A 16753-nucleotide genomic window follows, 5' to 3' on the forward strand; every position below is an offset into this window, starting at 1 on the left:
AATAGGTTTCTTTGGATAAACTGGATTGTGTAAATATAGTTTTTGTCAAAATGCTACAGTGAACAAGAATTTGGCTCTGCTGGGGAAAATCCTTTAAAAAGTCAAAATCTCAGATCTTCGTTGGTAAATTTAGAAAACAGGGTACATTTCATAAATCATACATTTATAACAGAACACACACAGACCACTGTGACTCTGCATACGTATATGAGAGCTGTGTCAGGGGCAGGATTTTTCCTTCATTTGTTTCAGCGATGAAGCTTCTATGGGCCCAATGGAATTGTGGGTAAGTAAGTGTGTGACATACACAACCCCTGACCATGTGACTGGGTTTAGCCCAATCAATCACCCACATTCACACACACAATGAAATGAGAGGGTCAAAGGAAAAGAAGCAGAAGCAGATCGACATGGAGGTATGATGAGATTTGGAAATTAAGCAACATTAGAGACATGCACATACTGATGTGGACAGAAAAGGAAAGGGCTGGGAAAGGAGAAAATGACAATCCTTTGGGCAGCAACATGGTAATTTAGTCCTATCACATATATTCTCTCTTTCAATTTCTCTTTCTGTCTCATTTATTTCATATTTCTTTTCAGTTCACAAGCTCAGCTGGCATTACCATAACAACAACAACAGCAATAGTCATAAAACAATGTTATGATGACTACATTCCCAAGCTCAAAACAAACACGAGCCTCATAGGCAGAAATGGCAGCATAAACGAATGAAATATCTAATGGAACAAATAAATCACAAGCCACAAATGAACCCAGAGGCATTAGTGGAGGATTCCAGCATAAGATTCACTGTCAGATTAATGGCAGAGCAACTCGCTCCTGTAGCCTAAACAGCCTCTCTCTCTCTTTTTCTCTCTCTCTCTCTCTCTCAATATTTTATGTTCATCTGTTCCAGTGTAATCCGTTCATCTTTATTCTCAGACGGCAAGTTCTCCTTTTTAGTGAATTACTTGGTTTTCCACACTTTTCTGCCTGTTGATTTGTGCGATAACAAAATACACACATCACCATCTCTTTCGGTTTCTGTCCCTCTGAATGCAGATCATTTTTTCCACATTGTGTTTAGTCTTACATGTTATTTCACTATCTCCTCAGTTTTGTTCATGGTTTTAGCATGTAACAGTCTCTCAATCATTTTTCTCGCAAACGGTAGTTCTATCTTGTTTGTGGTATCTGTAAAGAAGACATTCAATTGAAAACAAGAACTGATTGGTCAAATTGTAATGGCCCTGTTTGAAGTAGTAAGTCAATACGAAATGGATAGCGGATAATGGACTGACCAATAACTAGTTGAAGAAAAACTGAAGAGGAACAGGCTGAACAATAATTGGGTATCACAAATATCAATAATTGGGTCTCACAAATATCAATAATTGGGTCAGAGAGGTTTGATTGATGTCATGCTTAAATTATACGGTCACTCACATGAATTAAAATACCAACTATACAGGAAACAGATATAAGAGAAACTAATATTACTGAAATCCAACAATATCAAAAGGCAGGGAATGTAATTTACTATGAAAAAAATGATTAATTAATTATAAAATATGTAGATATTATTATAAATTGGTATTTTATTGTTTAGATTTCATCAATCAAATACAAATATTTATACAATAAATACAAATAAAAATTAAGGGATTTCTAATGGGAGGTGGGGAAAATAGTTTTCAGATTATTTTTTTTAAAGTTTTTCAAAAATTTTCTAACTATTTTTAACCAGCTGGTAACCAGCTATTTTTAACCAGCTGGTAATACATTTCAGGCCCACTGTAGATCTGTGTCCATCACTGAGATGTGTAGCGTGACAACCACAGAAGAAAAAAAAAGAAGCTAAAAGATGGATAGGAAGTAAATTAAAAGACCAACAGAAAATGTGGCACATCTCAGAAGTAATAAAGTAAAGACAAATTAAAAATGAATTGGTCACATTGAGATTTTGTGATTAGCTTTGGTAATTGAATGAGATGCTGCATATTTTTCCTATTCTGTCTATAGATGTGACACAACATTAAGATGGAGTCAGGTTCATGTAATTTGATATTGATTTAATTGGCTGATGTTCTCTCTCTCTTGTTTTGTCCTTGAAAACAGAGCTATCATTTTCAGTCTACAGCTTGTATACACACACACACACACACACACACACACACACACACCCCCCTTTCATTCTCATCCAGCCATCTCTTCTACTGTCCTTTATTTTTCTAGCGTCTCTTCTTTCTTTCATAATAAGTAATCTCTTTTCTCTTATCTACAGTATGAAGGTTTTTTTTATCATCCAGGGTACTCTCAAATGCCTTACAAACAAAGCTAATCAAAAGCAAATGGACTCGATTATTAATTATTTTGAAAACGTTTCACCACTCATCTGAGTGCCTTAATCAATTTTTTTTGTTAATCACTGATGAAGTCATATGGCTGTGTAGCAAAACAACATCAAAAATGCATAACCAAATCCAGCTGCATTTCATTGAATTCTACCTGATGTTCCGCTCTCTAATTAGCTCCTATTTTCCATGTTTTGACCTTTGGATCCCTTTTATTGCATCTTATATCACTTATGCTAAAATACACCATTAACCAAAATCATTAATTTAAAAAATTGAAATATAAATATGATAAAAACATTTGATACACATCAAAACACTGAAGTGCTGGGAAACTGAACCGCTCTGCTTCCTGGAAAAGAAATGTTTATCTAAATGTGAGATGAAACATACTCAAACAACCTTGGCTTTGAAGACAGCTCACAATCTTGAGCTCGGAGTCTTTTCGAGCTCCCCTAATCTCTCCTCATGATTTACAGCCCAGCATCTGAACTCATTTGCTGGTGTGCTTTGACATTTCCTTTGTGTCTAGTTATGAGATTATTGCAAGGAAACGAAATGAAACAATTCGCTTTGAAGCTTGCTTTCTTTCTGAAGTATATTGAAAACACCCTATATGGTAAAATACACAAAGATTGTGTAAGAGCAGATGATCACTAGAAATAAAAGGGTCATACCATTAAAATGTAACTGCCCTTTCTAAATAAATGTTTTGTGTAGTATATGAACAGACTGCAAGCTTCAGACTATAAAGACCATATACTACCATTCAAAAGTTTAGGGTCAATAAGATAAAAAAAAGAAGAAGAAATTAATACTTTTATTCAGCAAGCATGAGCATAAAATCAGCAGATTAGAATCATTTCTGAAGGATCATGTGAGACTGAAGACTGCTGAAATAGCTGCTGAAAATTCCGCTTAGTTATTAGAGGAATAAATTACATTTTAAAATATATTTAAACAATTATTTTAAATTGTAACATTTCACAATATTTCTGATTTATTGTATTTTTAATAAAAACAAAAAAATCTTACTGATACCAATCTTTTGAGCAGTGGTGCATATTGAAATAAAACTGCAGATACGGCTTGTTCTGAAATCTTAATATGTTAATATGCATTTGACCGCCCACATTTAAACATTAACAGGGCTTTTTATGATATTCTTGCTACTTAACACCTAAAGATACTATTACTGGCATATAACTAAAGACAAGAGTAAGATATGGAGGAAATCTAGCAAAACGTTGTTCTGATCATGGCAAGGTCATTGCTAAAATAAAAAAAAATTCTAAAAAAAAAAGATGCACATTACCAGAAAATGTAAATCCCTTTTAGTGCAATGATTGATTGACAGGTGAGTTGGCGGTCCATCACTGGACGCATCAGGACCGATCAGCAGTTACATTACGAATGTTGAAAACTGAGTCTTTATTATGTTTTTGCTGCAATAATCTTTAACTAACATTAAAACAAGCATGTTTTAATGCATATGACCCCTTTAAAGTATATGTATAATGTATGCGTGTTGTTATGCGAGAAGTTGCGTAATCAGCGAAAGCAAAGAAAAGTCATTTGATTAGTAAAACAGCAACCAGACACCAGGAGAGAGAGAGAGAGACAGAGAGGGTGAGACTCTGCCCAGAGGGAGAGAAGAGTAAAAAGCGAAGGAGACACTGTGAGAGGGAAAGAAACCTCTGTATACTGTCCATCCTCTCCTTCTCCAAAGTGGCGTCTGTAGCTCTACGCAAAAGCTGCATTGCTTATCGTATTCCTCTCGATTGAGAACCCTGACTGTTATCGTCTTCCTGCAGAAACAAGACAACAGGAGGGGGTTGGAATAATGCATGCATGATACACACACACACACACACAAGCACACACGGGGACTGGGCTGCAGGGCTGTCGATGGTGTAGTTTGGCCTGTAGTTGATCCCGATGATGATCCAGAGGACTGGTGTTCAGTGTGTGTGTGTGTGCTGTATGTGTGGTTTCCTCGCCAGACTCAGGCCACGCCCCCCACCTTCCTTCTCATTGGTCTCTACGAGCTGAGGGTCTCCGATCTCCAGGAAGAAGCTCTTGTTCTTCTCGTATTCTTCGTCATCAATTATCCTGACTTTTATTGTTTTGCTGGAGAGAGGGGGAGAGAAAGAAAAAGAAGGAGAGGAAGAAAAGAGTGAGGAAAAGACAGGCCAAGAGAAAAAGAAGAAAGATAAACGGCATGCAGTCATGCAGAGGCAGACCGTCAGAATAAGAGGATGATGCAAGAGAGACAGATAGAGAGAGAGAGAGAGAGCAGCCTCATCAATTCTGACTGTGTCTAAATACACTCACAAACACAGATACAATCAATATTCCCTCTTATTTTTGTACTTGAAAAATTATTCAATGAAATGATAGCTGTTTCTCAATTCCAAGAACGCAAATAACAGACTTGCCTTCTCGTGGAGACTGGTCTTGCCAGGCTACCTTGAAATAACGAACTTAGAAGGACGCAAGGACACAGAACGCATCCTTTTGCGAATTGAGATGTCTTGTTGCTCAACTGACCGTCCCAGCATATTATAGGCCAAATTACAATAAATGCAACATAACAAACAAATATGCTTCGCAAAACAAATTCCGCTTCGCGTCAGGGTCCTGATCAGCCTGTCGGGGTTGTATTCGCTATAACAACCGCCTCGCTCTACATTATCCTTAACATAATGTATGTTCAGATATTCATACAACAACATTTTCTGGGTTTTCTGAAGTGTTCTGAAAATGAGAAAAAAATGCGTTTTTTCCTCACATTTTTTCCCGTCATCTGTACAGGGCCAACACCCAGCCTGGCATGCTCAGAGGGAACATTGAATACAAACCTCCACCTCCAAGCTAACAACATCATCATCAGAACCATAAACAAAATCTTTCATGCACAGATTCAGACCACTTGCTGCCATGCTTGCATGACCTTTCTGCAAGAGTAACCGCAGCGTAGAACATTACAACCAGAAAATCTCCACAACCAATCATGGCCTACATTGTTTAACATTAAAAAAAAAAAAAATTACCAGAAAAATTTATTTATGAAAGTCCGAAGCCAGGACTGCTGGGATGACATTGTCCTGCACAACTTTACAGACAATAAGTGGAATGGGAATTTTAGAATAACACAAGAGTAATTTATTACGCTATATTAAACAACAACAACAGCTCGTTCTGTCTCATGTCATTATACAATTTCTACATCATTGCACATGTTTTGGTTTTCAACCCCAACAAGTGTTTACATGTAGCCTGGGAAAACCCAGACAACTTCCGGCAAATTTAGATTTGCTCTGAAAGTTAGTCTGGCAAAGAGCTCATTCAAGCCCATTTCCAATCCGTCGAAATCGAGGCACCAATCAGAAACGTTGGGGCGGGCTTTATACGATGACGACAGCGCTGGGATTTTGAAGCAGATTTTGTAGCCTACATTACAAAGATGGATGCCGCCGTCGAACATCACTCGTTCGAATCAGCTATCGCGTCTGTTTTAAGCGATTTGAACGTTTCCTTTTTGTTAAAAACCGAGCAAAGAACAACACTCGGAGATGTTTCTCCACCGCTCTGCATACGTCATCTCCTTCATCGCTCTGATTGGTTTTAGATCTATCCGCGACGTCCGTTGGTGACGCCCCCCTGGAAATGATTTGTCTATGACGCTTTGCCAGACCATAACTCAGTTACAACTGAGAATGGTCTGGTTTTAACCAGGCTAGTTTACATGTCCTCTTGAACAGAATAGAAAAGGTTTCAACCAATTTCAGTCGGATTTGGCCAATTAATTCTGATTGGTGTGGTAACATGTGACTCTTTTTATTCCAACTGTGCTACTAGTCCAATTACAAATGGATTATTAGGGTCCATGTTAACACAGCTAATGAAGAAAAGGCATGAGAAAATGAAGCAAGAAAGACAGAAGAGTCATCAAATGCGGGCATATGCTTCAGGGAAGACTAATAAACACAAACACTATCTTTCTGTCTTTCTCCATCTCTCACTTCTCAAAGACAATTTCATGTTCCTTCATTGGTTGTCACAGAAACAGTGTTAGATAGTTTCCAGATCTGCACTGTATGATGCAGTAAGCTGTATGTGTGTGGGAATGACCCTCTCCACCACTTCTCATTTGAATGTGGGTTAGGTTCAGCTGAGGTCACGGCAGTGCGCTAACGCTACATCAATTAGTCATAGAACTGCTTTTACACGCACACAAAGGTTTTAAAAATCACAGCGCATGCCGTTTTATTATGCGGTGCATGCGTGTGGTGTTTTCCTATTTATTCTTTGTACGTTTCGTTCTTGTCAAGTGATTTTGACATCCGTCATCTGTGGTTACTGGACACTTGCATAATTTCATTACCCACCTAAATTCTCTCTCTCTCATTTCAAATGACGTATCATATTTATAACTGTATTGGACAATGGTTATTAAATCTGACAGAAAGCAAAGTGATCTTTTAAGTGTGTGTGGTGTAGATGAGATGTTAATTAGAGGTGTTCCTGAGCTCTGTGAATAGTGCAGAAGTTTTTATCATTCAAAAAAATCAAGACAACACATTTACAAGCAGTCAACACATCAGAACTCAGTGAAAACATGTTAACAGTTTAAGCTCTGGGTGAGACAAACTGTGACCATGTGACACAAAAACACCTGCTAAACCCACTGGCAGAATATCTACACTTTTCACAACCATGTAGCTCACACCGCTTTTCAGTGGCGGAACAAATCAACTGCTGTTGAAGAATCTTCAGCATGAACGCAAAATGAATTATATTCACAAGCAAGTGACTCTTATGAGCCAATTCACAAACTACACTTAAAATAATGAACCGATCATTCTATAACAAATCAATCAAAAAGACTCAAATAATGTACTGGTCTGAATCAGTCTGACTAACCATTCACTGAATGAACTCACTGACTTAGAGCAGTTACTGAGTCACAAAACATCTTTATCTTTAGGTTGTTCAAATGACATGTAGGTAAAGAATATTTTATTACTTTATCATTTTATTTTGGCAATAAAATTATTTTATCATTTTAATTGAAAAAAATGATCATGTTGAGGACCATAATATTGAACTAATATCTATTTATTTAAATATTTATTTTACCCTCTAACCTTAAATCTAACTTTCAAACAAATCTGTCTGCATTTTTATTTACTTTAAGACATTATACATGTTTATTAAGCAGTTTCCTCATGCAAACCATTGGCTCGTCAACATAATGTAGTGTTTCTCAGCTTTAACTATTCGCATGGGCCTGACCTGACACACCACACACCACACACACACACACAAAGGGAAACTTGACATGATCGACGTGAAGACTCACACCTTGAAGCGTCTTGTATTCAGTACAGCATTTCTCTCCTTGTTTGCTGTTACAGTAGATGACAGTGGCTTTATGCGTGTGTACCGAGTTCCCCTCTGAGAGCGCCTGTCTCTCTTTAGCAGCTCAAATTTGAGCCTGCAGGAAATCAAAGCATGCTTTAGATTAAGCCAAACGGGCAGGGGCTTGTGGGAGACGCTCGGGGTCTTGAATCTCTGATCAGGGTGTTATATAAAGCTGCTCCAATTCATGCCTGACCAGAAACCAAGCACTGCAACATGAGATATCACACATGCATCTCATTTATGAAAGACAAAGTTGGGAACAATGCAGCAGAGATACATAAATGATATGACATTATCTGATCATTAGCATATCTGCATTGCAGTAGCCTTGATCCGAAGAGATCCTGACACGCACACACACAAACACACTTAGCACAATCTCTTTCACACAGCTCCTTAAAATACATATATGGCTCATAAAGCTCATCAACCACTTCCTGCTTGAAATGATCTTCAGGTCGATGCTTCTAGAGGATTCGCAGATACGTTTTATAGACCAGTGGTGGGACAGTCAGGAAGCTTAAACTCACACACTCTTGCTGCAGTGCTTGGAGATTATCGCCGTCGCTGCTGCATTACAGTGAGTTAGTGACTGCGGTGATGTGGACATATCTCTGGGTCTGATCCATGTTCAGGTACCAGTTTTAGGTCATTGCAGCTGGACTGGAATGAGATCCAGACCTATTAGCTTAATTTATATGCCAAACACCCCCCCCCCCCCCACACACACACACACACACACACACACGCACGCACACACAAACAGTTTGACTTACATTAGAGTCCAGAAACATTTGCCAGCAATTAGATCTGTGCTTAGCAACCGCAGAAAGAGCCAAAATAGAGCCACTTTTCAACAGCAATTTACCAAAGGCCACATTACATCAAATGTGTGTAAGAAAGAGAGAGAGAGGGAGAGGGTGAAGTAATGCAACCTCTTTAAAATTCAGATCATGTCTGCTCCTTAACACAAGGAGGGGCCACATCAAATCAATATGAGCTGACTTTTGTGTGTGTGCGTGTGTGTGTGTGTGTGTGTGTGTGTGTGTGTGTGTGTGTGTGTGTGTGTGCCCGTGTGTGCAGGCATATGGGTGTGAGCATGTTTAGAATGAATATAGAATGAATGAATATATGGGTATTTACTCTTTTTCTTGTGCCATGGGGAGATTGAATTGTGCCCTTTGATAAATCCTGTAATGGAAATCAGGCAACAGTGCAAATCATAGACTGTATATGTCATGATTCTAGTCTGTGTTCCCGTCTTGTTCCACGTTTAATGTTTATTAGTCTCCCCAGGTGTTTCCTATTAGCCATGCCCTCTTGTTATCTTGTTTAGCCTGTCTGCCTCTGTATTTAAGCCCTGTGTCTAGTTTCAGTCTTTTGGTTTGTCAGGTTTGTCAAACTGAGGTTTGTCAGTTCTTAACGTTGTTCTGTTCCCGAGTCTATATTTATTTAGTTTTGAGTTTATTTAATAAAAGAATGCTGCACATCCTGCTTCCTCCTCTGCTTCAACCAACCGTGACAGTACAGCCTTATTACACCACTGCGATACAGACACCTGAATCAGCTCCTTAAAACACCAGAGCGCCTAACTATACTGCGTACTGTACGAATATATAGGCCTAACTCTTTTCTACATCATTTGATGAATCCTTGCTGCCAGGATCAATAAAAAAAGTACATAAACAAAATAGTTGGTAATTGCAACAGGCAAATAATTGACATGTCTCGTTTGCATTAGAAGGGTGCATGTTTGAGGTAAAATGATAATGACTTCATTTAAATATGCCTGGTGCAGATATTGTCAGTTTAAACTGGATTGCAAATAGTAATTATAATAATAAAAAAAAAAAATGATGTTATACATTGTTTTAAATAAATATTTGACTGCAAAAAATTGGATTGCATATAGTTAAGATATTAATAATTCATCATGCACGTCCTCAGATTTTATGAGAGAAGTGAACATAAAAACCATGAAACTATGGAAAATTTAAACTGAGAGCATAAGACTACTGTAAGTGTGTGTTTGTGCACGAGTGTGTGTCTCAAAGTCTGAATGAAACCATTTCCAACATGACCAGAAGTGCAAGGTAATGCATAAACTAATGTAAGCAAATGCAATCTCTCCTTTTGATATATTCTGTACTGCAATCTGGACTCAAGTGTGCATGCAAAAATCTTATGACCGGTTGTATGCTCATTTGTCTAAACACACTTAAGCCTACGTAAAACATGCAGGCGCTCACACGCACACACACACACACTGCAGGTATTGATTATGTCGTAGTGGGGTGAAATGAGAGCTTGCTGCAGAGACCTTCTAGTCAATAATGGAAGTAGAGAGAAAGAAAGAAAGAAAGAAAGAAAGAAAGAAAGAAAGAAAGAAAGAAAGAAAGAAAGAAAGAAAGAAAGAAAGAAAGAAAGAAAGAAAGAAAGAAAGAAAGAAAGAAAGAGAGAGAAACAGGGGAATGGAAAACTGAGCAGACGAGCGTATATGCCTTCAATATAAGTATTACAGGGCACTGAAACACAAACATCATCTTCTATGTGATGTTCAGTACTTTAATGATTTGAATCTGTTGAAGTTACAAGCCAATTTGTGAGCGTTTAAAACATTTTCAAGCCCTTTGATAAAACATGGCACAATAAAGCATCACGACTTCTGATATATTTTGTGCATTTGCTCATTGTTCTTTTACAAACTGCAATTTCAACATAATGGGATGCTTCATAACTTACAATTACATTTCTTTTGTAAATGCTGCTTCGTCACTAATGCTGATGTTTTAAAAGGGCCCTTTGTTGGGCAGAAAGTAACATTTTGTAATTTAGTTTAAAACAAGAGTAAACCCTTCGAAAAAAAGGTTCTATATCACACTTCTGCGTTCGAAAATCGGAAGCTTCAAGGAGCATAAAAAAAAGTACACTGCAGCCTGTATCAATGGCTGTGAACGGGATTGTTGTGATTTGTCAAATTCAGCAGATACTTCTTCAGACGTGAATTCATTCATATGCGTGTGATATTCTATTCAAAATATCAAACATTACAGATTGATTATTTTTCACTCCTGACATAAATTAAGAAATTAATGTCACTGCAACCTAGTTTTATCATAAACAGTGGTCAAATATCAAAGCTGGAGTCTTTAATCTTTCTAATGATACTCAGTTTGTCCAGATCAATTAAGAGTGTGAAGTTTCAACGATCTGGGGGCATCTGCCACCTTTGAACGTAAAGGGGTTAATTTAGAAGGGGTACTAACTAAATTATTTTCCTTTTTTAGCTCTGTTCACTTTTCCTGCTCTCAGAATTCTAGGTTCCGGGTCAAGGTGAATCCAAACTGAACGAAAGATTTTTTGTTCTTGACACAATTTCTCAAGTCTGAACTGTCACAAGAGACTGAAATGACAAGAAGACCCAATTTCAGAACCACAGTACTCCAAAACCTCCATTGCTTCTGTCTGCCGATATCTGGCTCACCCCGCCCCTCTCTCTCTCTCTCTCTCTCTCTCTCTCTCTCTCTCTCTCTCTCTCTCTCTCTCTCTCTCTTCTCAGTGCCTTCCTCTCTCGGGTGATTTTTGATGGGCAGGTCTTAAGTGAGACAGTTAATTAGATTAATGGTAACTGCCTATGTGCCTCAGGAGACTAAAATATGCTTGTGTGTGTGTGTGTGTGTGTGTGTGTGTGTGAATATGTATGTGTTCTGATGAAGTGAAAACTTTTTAAATTCCTTAGTGATAAAAGCATTTTAATATTCATGAGCTTTGTTTTGCTAATTATTAATAATGTATTAATTGAAAGAGCTGCAGTATGTTCAGATGGGAGGGTGGAGACACAGTCCAACATGGCAGTACGAGTTGAGAGTCCTTACAAAAGGCAGCACAACAAACATCCAGGAACATGTCAGAGAGTGGAACAAAAAGCTGCAATAAAATTGGCCTTCGTGACCTTCATAGTGTCTCTTGTTTTCTCTCTGTTCATTTACAGCCCTGTGCGGGTCTCTCCATCTCTCTCTGAGCACTTTTCTCCAACAGAAGAGCTTAAATCAAGGGCTGCTGGAACTGCAACAGCCCTGTCTGCCGGTTCTCTGTAATGAACAAAGGCTGGATGTGTGTGTCTGTACGTGTTTCAGAGGCCTTCCATCTAGTCCACCTATCTAGAAACACAACCAAAACATTCAGACCTGTCCAGAATTTTTACATTTTCTAAAGAGGCAACTGCTAGTGTTTTGGGTTGTTATTAGGATGGTGGTTGCTAGGCTGTTAGCTTATTCAATCAGAGCAGATAGATACATGGAAAGACAGACAGACAGACAGACAGACAGTCATGTCACACACTCATAGTGCAGTAGTCTTTCCTCCGCTGGGCTCTCTAGATGCCCATATAAGGATATATTTCTCAGCACTGACCCCTTGACCTCTCCTCCTCTAAAGATCCCACATACATCAGCTCTACTGTCACTGTAGCAACAGTGTGTGACTTCAGTAGCTACTCTACATATATGTGGAGATCAGTGGCGGCTCCCGGATGTTATTTTCTTGGGTGTGCTAAGGGACGGCTTAACAGTTCAGTGGGGGTGCTAAGATTTTTTTTTATAAGTGCATCAATAACTTCAATATCCTACATTTATTGCATTTTATTTCATTTTCCATTTGACCTTAAAACTATATATTTACCAGATCGCATTGTAATCAAATTCGCTGAACATCTTTATTATTACATTACCTTATTACCATTTCCGTGTCGTACCTGACCGAGGCCTAATTGACTCCTCCTCCCCCATCAAGCCCATTGTTTATACATATAGGAACAATAAAACATTTATTAAACTTCTTTTTACTTTTAGGTTTTAATGACTTTTTTATTTTTTAAATTGATAAAAACAAAAAATGGCAGTGCTATGCACATTTCCGGCGAGGGTATGGTCCCAGCATGCTCCGCCACTGATGGAGATGCTTGGTGTGTGTGTGTGTGTGTGTGTGTGTTTGATCCTCCTCATGTGTCTCTGGATCAGGTTGTTGATGGATTTTCAGAGGTTTCCAATTCTGTTTTATGCTTTATTGCACACACATACTCCCACTTCTCTGATGGCAGGCAAACATCCAAGCGAGACTAAAAAGTCATCATATATTTACTAGAGGTCAAATAACAGCAATCTCTCTCTAGTGACTCTTTTTCTCGTTCCAGCATTCAGTCTGGATTTCTTTTCTGGGAAGAGCAGCCATATCCACTTTTCCTCGGATTACCGTCTACTACGGAGCTGCATATTCCACACAAATGTTTCTCGCTTACACACACACACACACACACAACTGGCAGCTACTGGACACTCAGTAGAGACACGGCTAACCAGAGAGGCTGAGTTCAAGACAAACGGACAGCACACAAATCAGAGAGAGCAGAGCCCCATCCCACCAGATCATTATCCACCTAATTTCCGAACAATTCAGCATGGATCGGGAGCAGATGAGACCCATCAGCTCCAGCCAGCAGCCCCTCAGATGAGTCACAGAGACCCCGTTCCACCCTGCTGCTCCTGTTAGCACCAAAGACACCCAGCAGCTTGTGTAGATGATCCACAAATGTGGCGATTACACCTCTGCCACAGGAAGTAATGACTGTGTGAACTGGAGTAAAGATAAATGAACTGATTTGTAGGACGGGTGCAAGGCAAGCACAACTGCTTAAGAGAAAATTCGACTCATTAGGGTGTTAATAATGACGAACAGGAACAGTCTGACAGGCTTGGAGAACCTGAGGCCATTTGCACCGTTCTACTGATAGCGCCAATAATGCAATTCAGAGAGGCATCAGTCTTAGTGCATTAGAATAAACAGGTTTCTACAAATTCTCCAATCACACTTTCCACCTGACAGTTCAGTAGTCCCACCTCAAACCAAGAGAAGCACCACAGAGCTAAATATTTATACTTTTCTACAAATCAACCTACAAATGGCTTACTCAAAACACTAAATTAGGACAAGTGAAAGTATAAAAAAACAAAAAACAAACATTTAATAATAACAAAAAAAACGCACGTCACGTGATCCCTGGCATTTATTAATTTGACAAGCCTTCTTTTGTGGACTCATTCTTTGTATTTGTACTTGATATGTGACAATTTGAAATGTCATTTATATGCATTACTGTTCAAAAGTCTGGAGGCAATATACATTTAAAAAAAGGTATGAATAACTCTTATTCAGCATGGATGCATTAAATTTATCAAAAGTGACAGTAAAGACATATAATGTTACAATTAATATAATGATTATATTAATAATTATTTTGTCATAGACATAAAATGATTTCAAATCAATGCTGCTTTTATCTTTCTATTCATCAAATGATATTTAAAAAAATGAATCATGGTTTCCAAAAATATATTAAGCAGCAATGTTTTCATCATTAAGAAATGTTTCTTGAGAAGCAAATCAGCATATTAGAATGATTTCTGAAGGCTCATGTGACCCTGAAGACTGGAGTAATGATGCTGAAAATTCAGCTTTGCCATGACAGAAAAAAAATATTGAAAAATAAACCAGAAACAAACTAAATATAACGTCATCTAATATTAATTATGCTACTAATTATATCAATTATTTTATTCAGATAATACAAATATATATTTTTGTGTGTTTTTAGTTTGGAGGTGACTGTTCTCCTTCCTTCTAACTTGAGTATATGAGAGCTGAGATCAACAAACCTCTTACAACGCCTCCGTCTCACGGGTTTTCAGCATTACTGATGTCAAAGGTCACACAGTGAGAGCCGCAGAGGGAGAACATGCTCATCACCCCATTGTATATGCAAATAACCTGCGACAAGGTAATTAAAATCTCCATATAATGAAGTCATGCTTGGGCAGGAATATAGAGCAAAGGGAGGGAGAGAGTTACAACAAAGAAGAAACATAGAGAAAAGAAACTGCAAAAAGAAAAATACTTATAAATCCCGAGGAAACTTGTGGTAATGTATGTTAAAAAAGAACCTGTATGACATCAAAGTGAGACAGCATGTTTCGGGCTGGTGGATCTGGAAAAGGCTCACGGGACTGAACTCAGGTATAGGGTAAACTTGTGAACCAGAGATTTTCAGAGATTCAAAATCATCGTGCCCTTGAGCGAAACACATGACTCCAAGTTGCTGTCCACTGACATAACTTTCCTGTTCAGCAGCATGTGGCTGCGATATACAATAGTTATGTTTCGGTCCTAAATGACTGTATTTGATCAAATCTTTTAAGTGAACGAACAGTATAGCACTGATTTGTAAGTCTTCTAAATGTGTTCCTGCCCTCAAAGATTAGTAACACATCAGAGATAAAACAAATAGTCTTAATAGACAAGCTTTTAATCGATTGGTAAAAGTTACTGAACGAATCTACCGCTTCTCTAAACCAAGTTTGAGTAGAGAGGCACTGAATCAAACATCTTGTTTGAGAACAAACCAGGCCTGTCAATTGTGAACGACTATCTTTTGACCGACTATAAACCAATGGGATTAGAATGTTGTTCATTCAGTTCAGCAAAGCATAAGCAGGCAGATGAAAAGTGTAGCACTACGCCATGTTTTATAGGTGTACACACACCACAATCCTCAATTTATAAATGTGTAAAAATGAGTGATGACATCTACAATTTTAACTGCAAGGAGCCTACTTGAAATGCATTGCTATGTTGCCCAATGTAATACAATATCTCAATTGCTCTTTTTAAACACAGCATATTACTGAAACTCATAAATCATTTTTAGGTTATTGCTGTCATTTCTCTTAAGCTTGATAAAAGGCCAAAAGTTGACAAAACGGAAATAAAAACAATACATTGGCTTTGAAAGCAGATATGGTGGCATTATTTCTCGCGTCTCTTAGTAGATCATGTGGAGGGGCCATTTTTAATGAAAAATAATACGATTTTTTTTGGTGATTTTGAACGAATCCCAAATGAATGACTCTATTCACTCATAATATTCTAAGACATTCTTTGGTTGCAACCTATACTGGCGTAAATACGTGACCTATAAAAAGAGTCACTGTAATGAATCTCAGAACAAATCTGAGCAAATTTTTTCGTTGAATGGATCCAAAAGATTTGAGTAACAGACATGAATCAAAACCCTAGCACTAATATCAAATAGCTATAAAGTGAAAATCAATGGAAATGGCTCATTCAAAATGTAGCAAAAGTACATATTGTCAATATAATATCTGGAAAGGTGTCACCAAGGAGGTCTAAAATACTTGGAGAGAGTTTTATTTTGCAATAATGTTATTTCATCAGAATACATGGCTACATTTCAATGGCCGTCAATAGAAAATAGTGTCGTTCTGGCATCTATCAGTAGGGACAAACTACAAAAAGATCTGCTATGGATACTGGCCATGCACTTAGTGACTGTAATGTGCTTTTGGTAAAGATTCTACTTAATGACAAGAAATTATACTTTGCAATGCACACTAAAGCATTTAATGAATTATTAATACACTCCTCCGACCATCGTTTTCTCTACAAAGACCAGTGAACAAATCAAACCTTTTATAGAACTCCGGGATTTAGCAATGTCAATCAAATAACAGCCAATTCCATTCTAATACATGGATGTCATTGAGCTGTTTGTTTCCTGAAGGTTCAGTGAAGTCATGGCAACTGGTTTTCTGAGGTCACGGGGGAAACTTAAAAATGTCGCCATTCCAAGCTTTCAATGGAAAACTTGTAATCGGTCACTCTTTCTCTACTAGCATGTTTCAAAATCATTTTTCTTTTCTTCTCTTTCTTCCATCACTCTTTCACTGTGTATGTGTCTTTCGAGTCTGCATCTGTTACTGTACCGCCCACACACACACACACACACACAGCTATTACTCATAGAGCAACACACACACACAGACACAAACACAATGCTATTACTCATAGGAATACACACACACAAATGCATTATAAAAGCTTGTCAGTTTTTTCATTTC

General features: G+C 38.0%; 1 protein-coding gene across 3 annotated transcripts in view; it reads right to left on the reverse strand.

Annotated features, from left to right (window-relative positions):
- slc8a1b (solute carrier family 8 member 1b) overlaps positions 1-16753 on the reverse strand; it is a 95307-nt gene that overhangs the window by 13901 nt on the left and 64653 nt on the right. For 2 of the 3 annotated variants that reach the window (XM_056235092.1, XM_056235091.1), the window contains exon 3: positions 4053-4165. In XM_056235092.1, the coding sequence (XP_056091067.1) occupies positions 4053-4165 (113 nt within the window). Of the gene's footprint in view, positions 1-4052; positions 4166-4380; positions 4488-16753 lie in introns of all 3 variants that reach the window. The other variant, XM_056235093.1, reaches the window with a different exon arrangement.

This window comes from Rhinichthys klamathensis, unplaced genomic scaffold (genome assembly GCF_029890125.1).
Source record: "Rhinichthys klamathensis goyatoka isolate OS25496 unplaced genomic scaffold, OSU_Roscu_1.1 h1tg000412l_1, whole genome shotgun sequence".
In the NCBI taxonomy this organism is placed as follows: domain Eukaryota; kingdom Metazoa; phylum Chordata; class Actinopteri; order Cypriniformes; family Leuciscidae; genus Rhinichthys; species Rhinichthys klamathensis.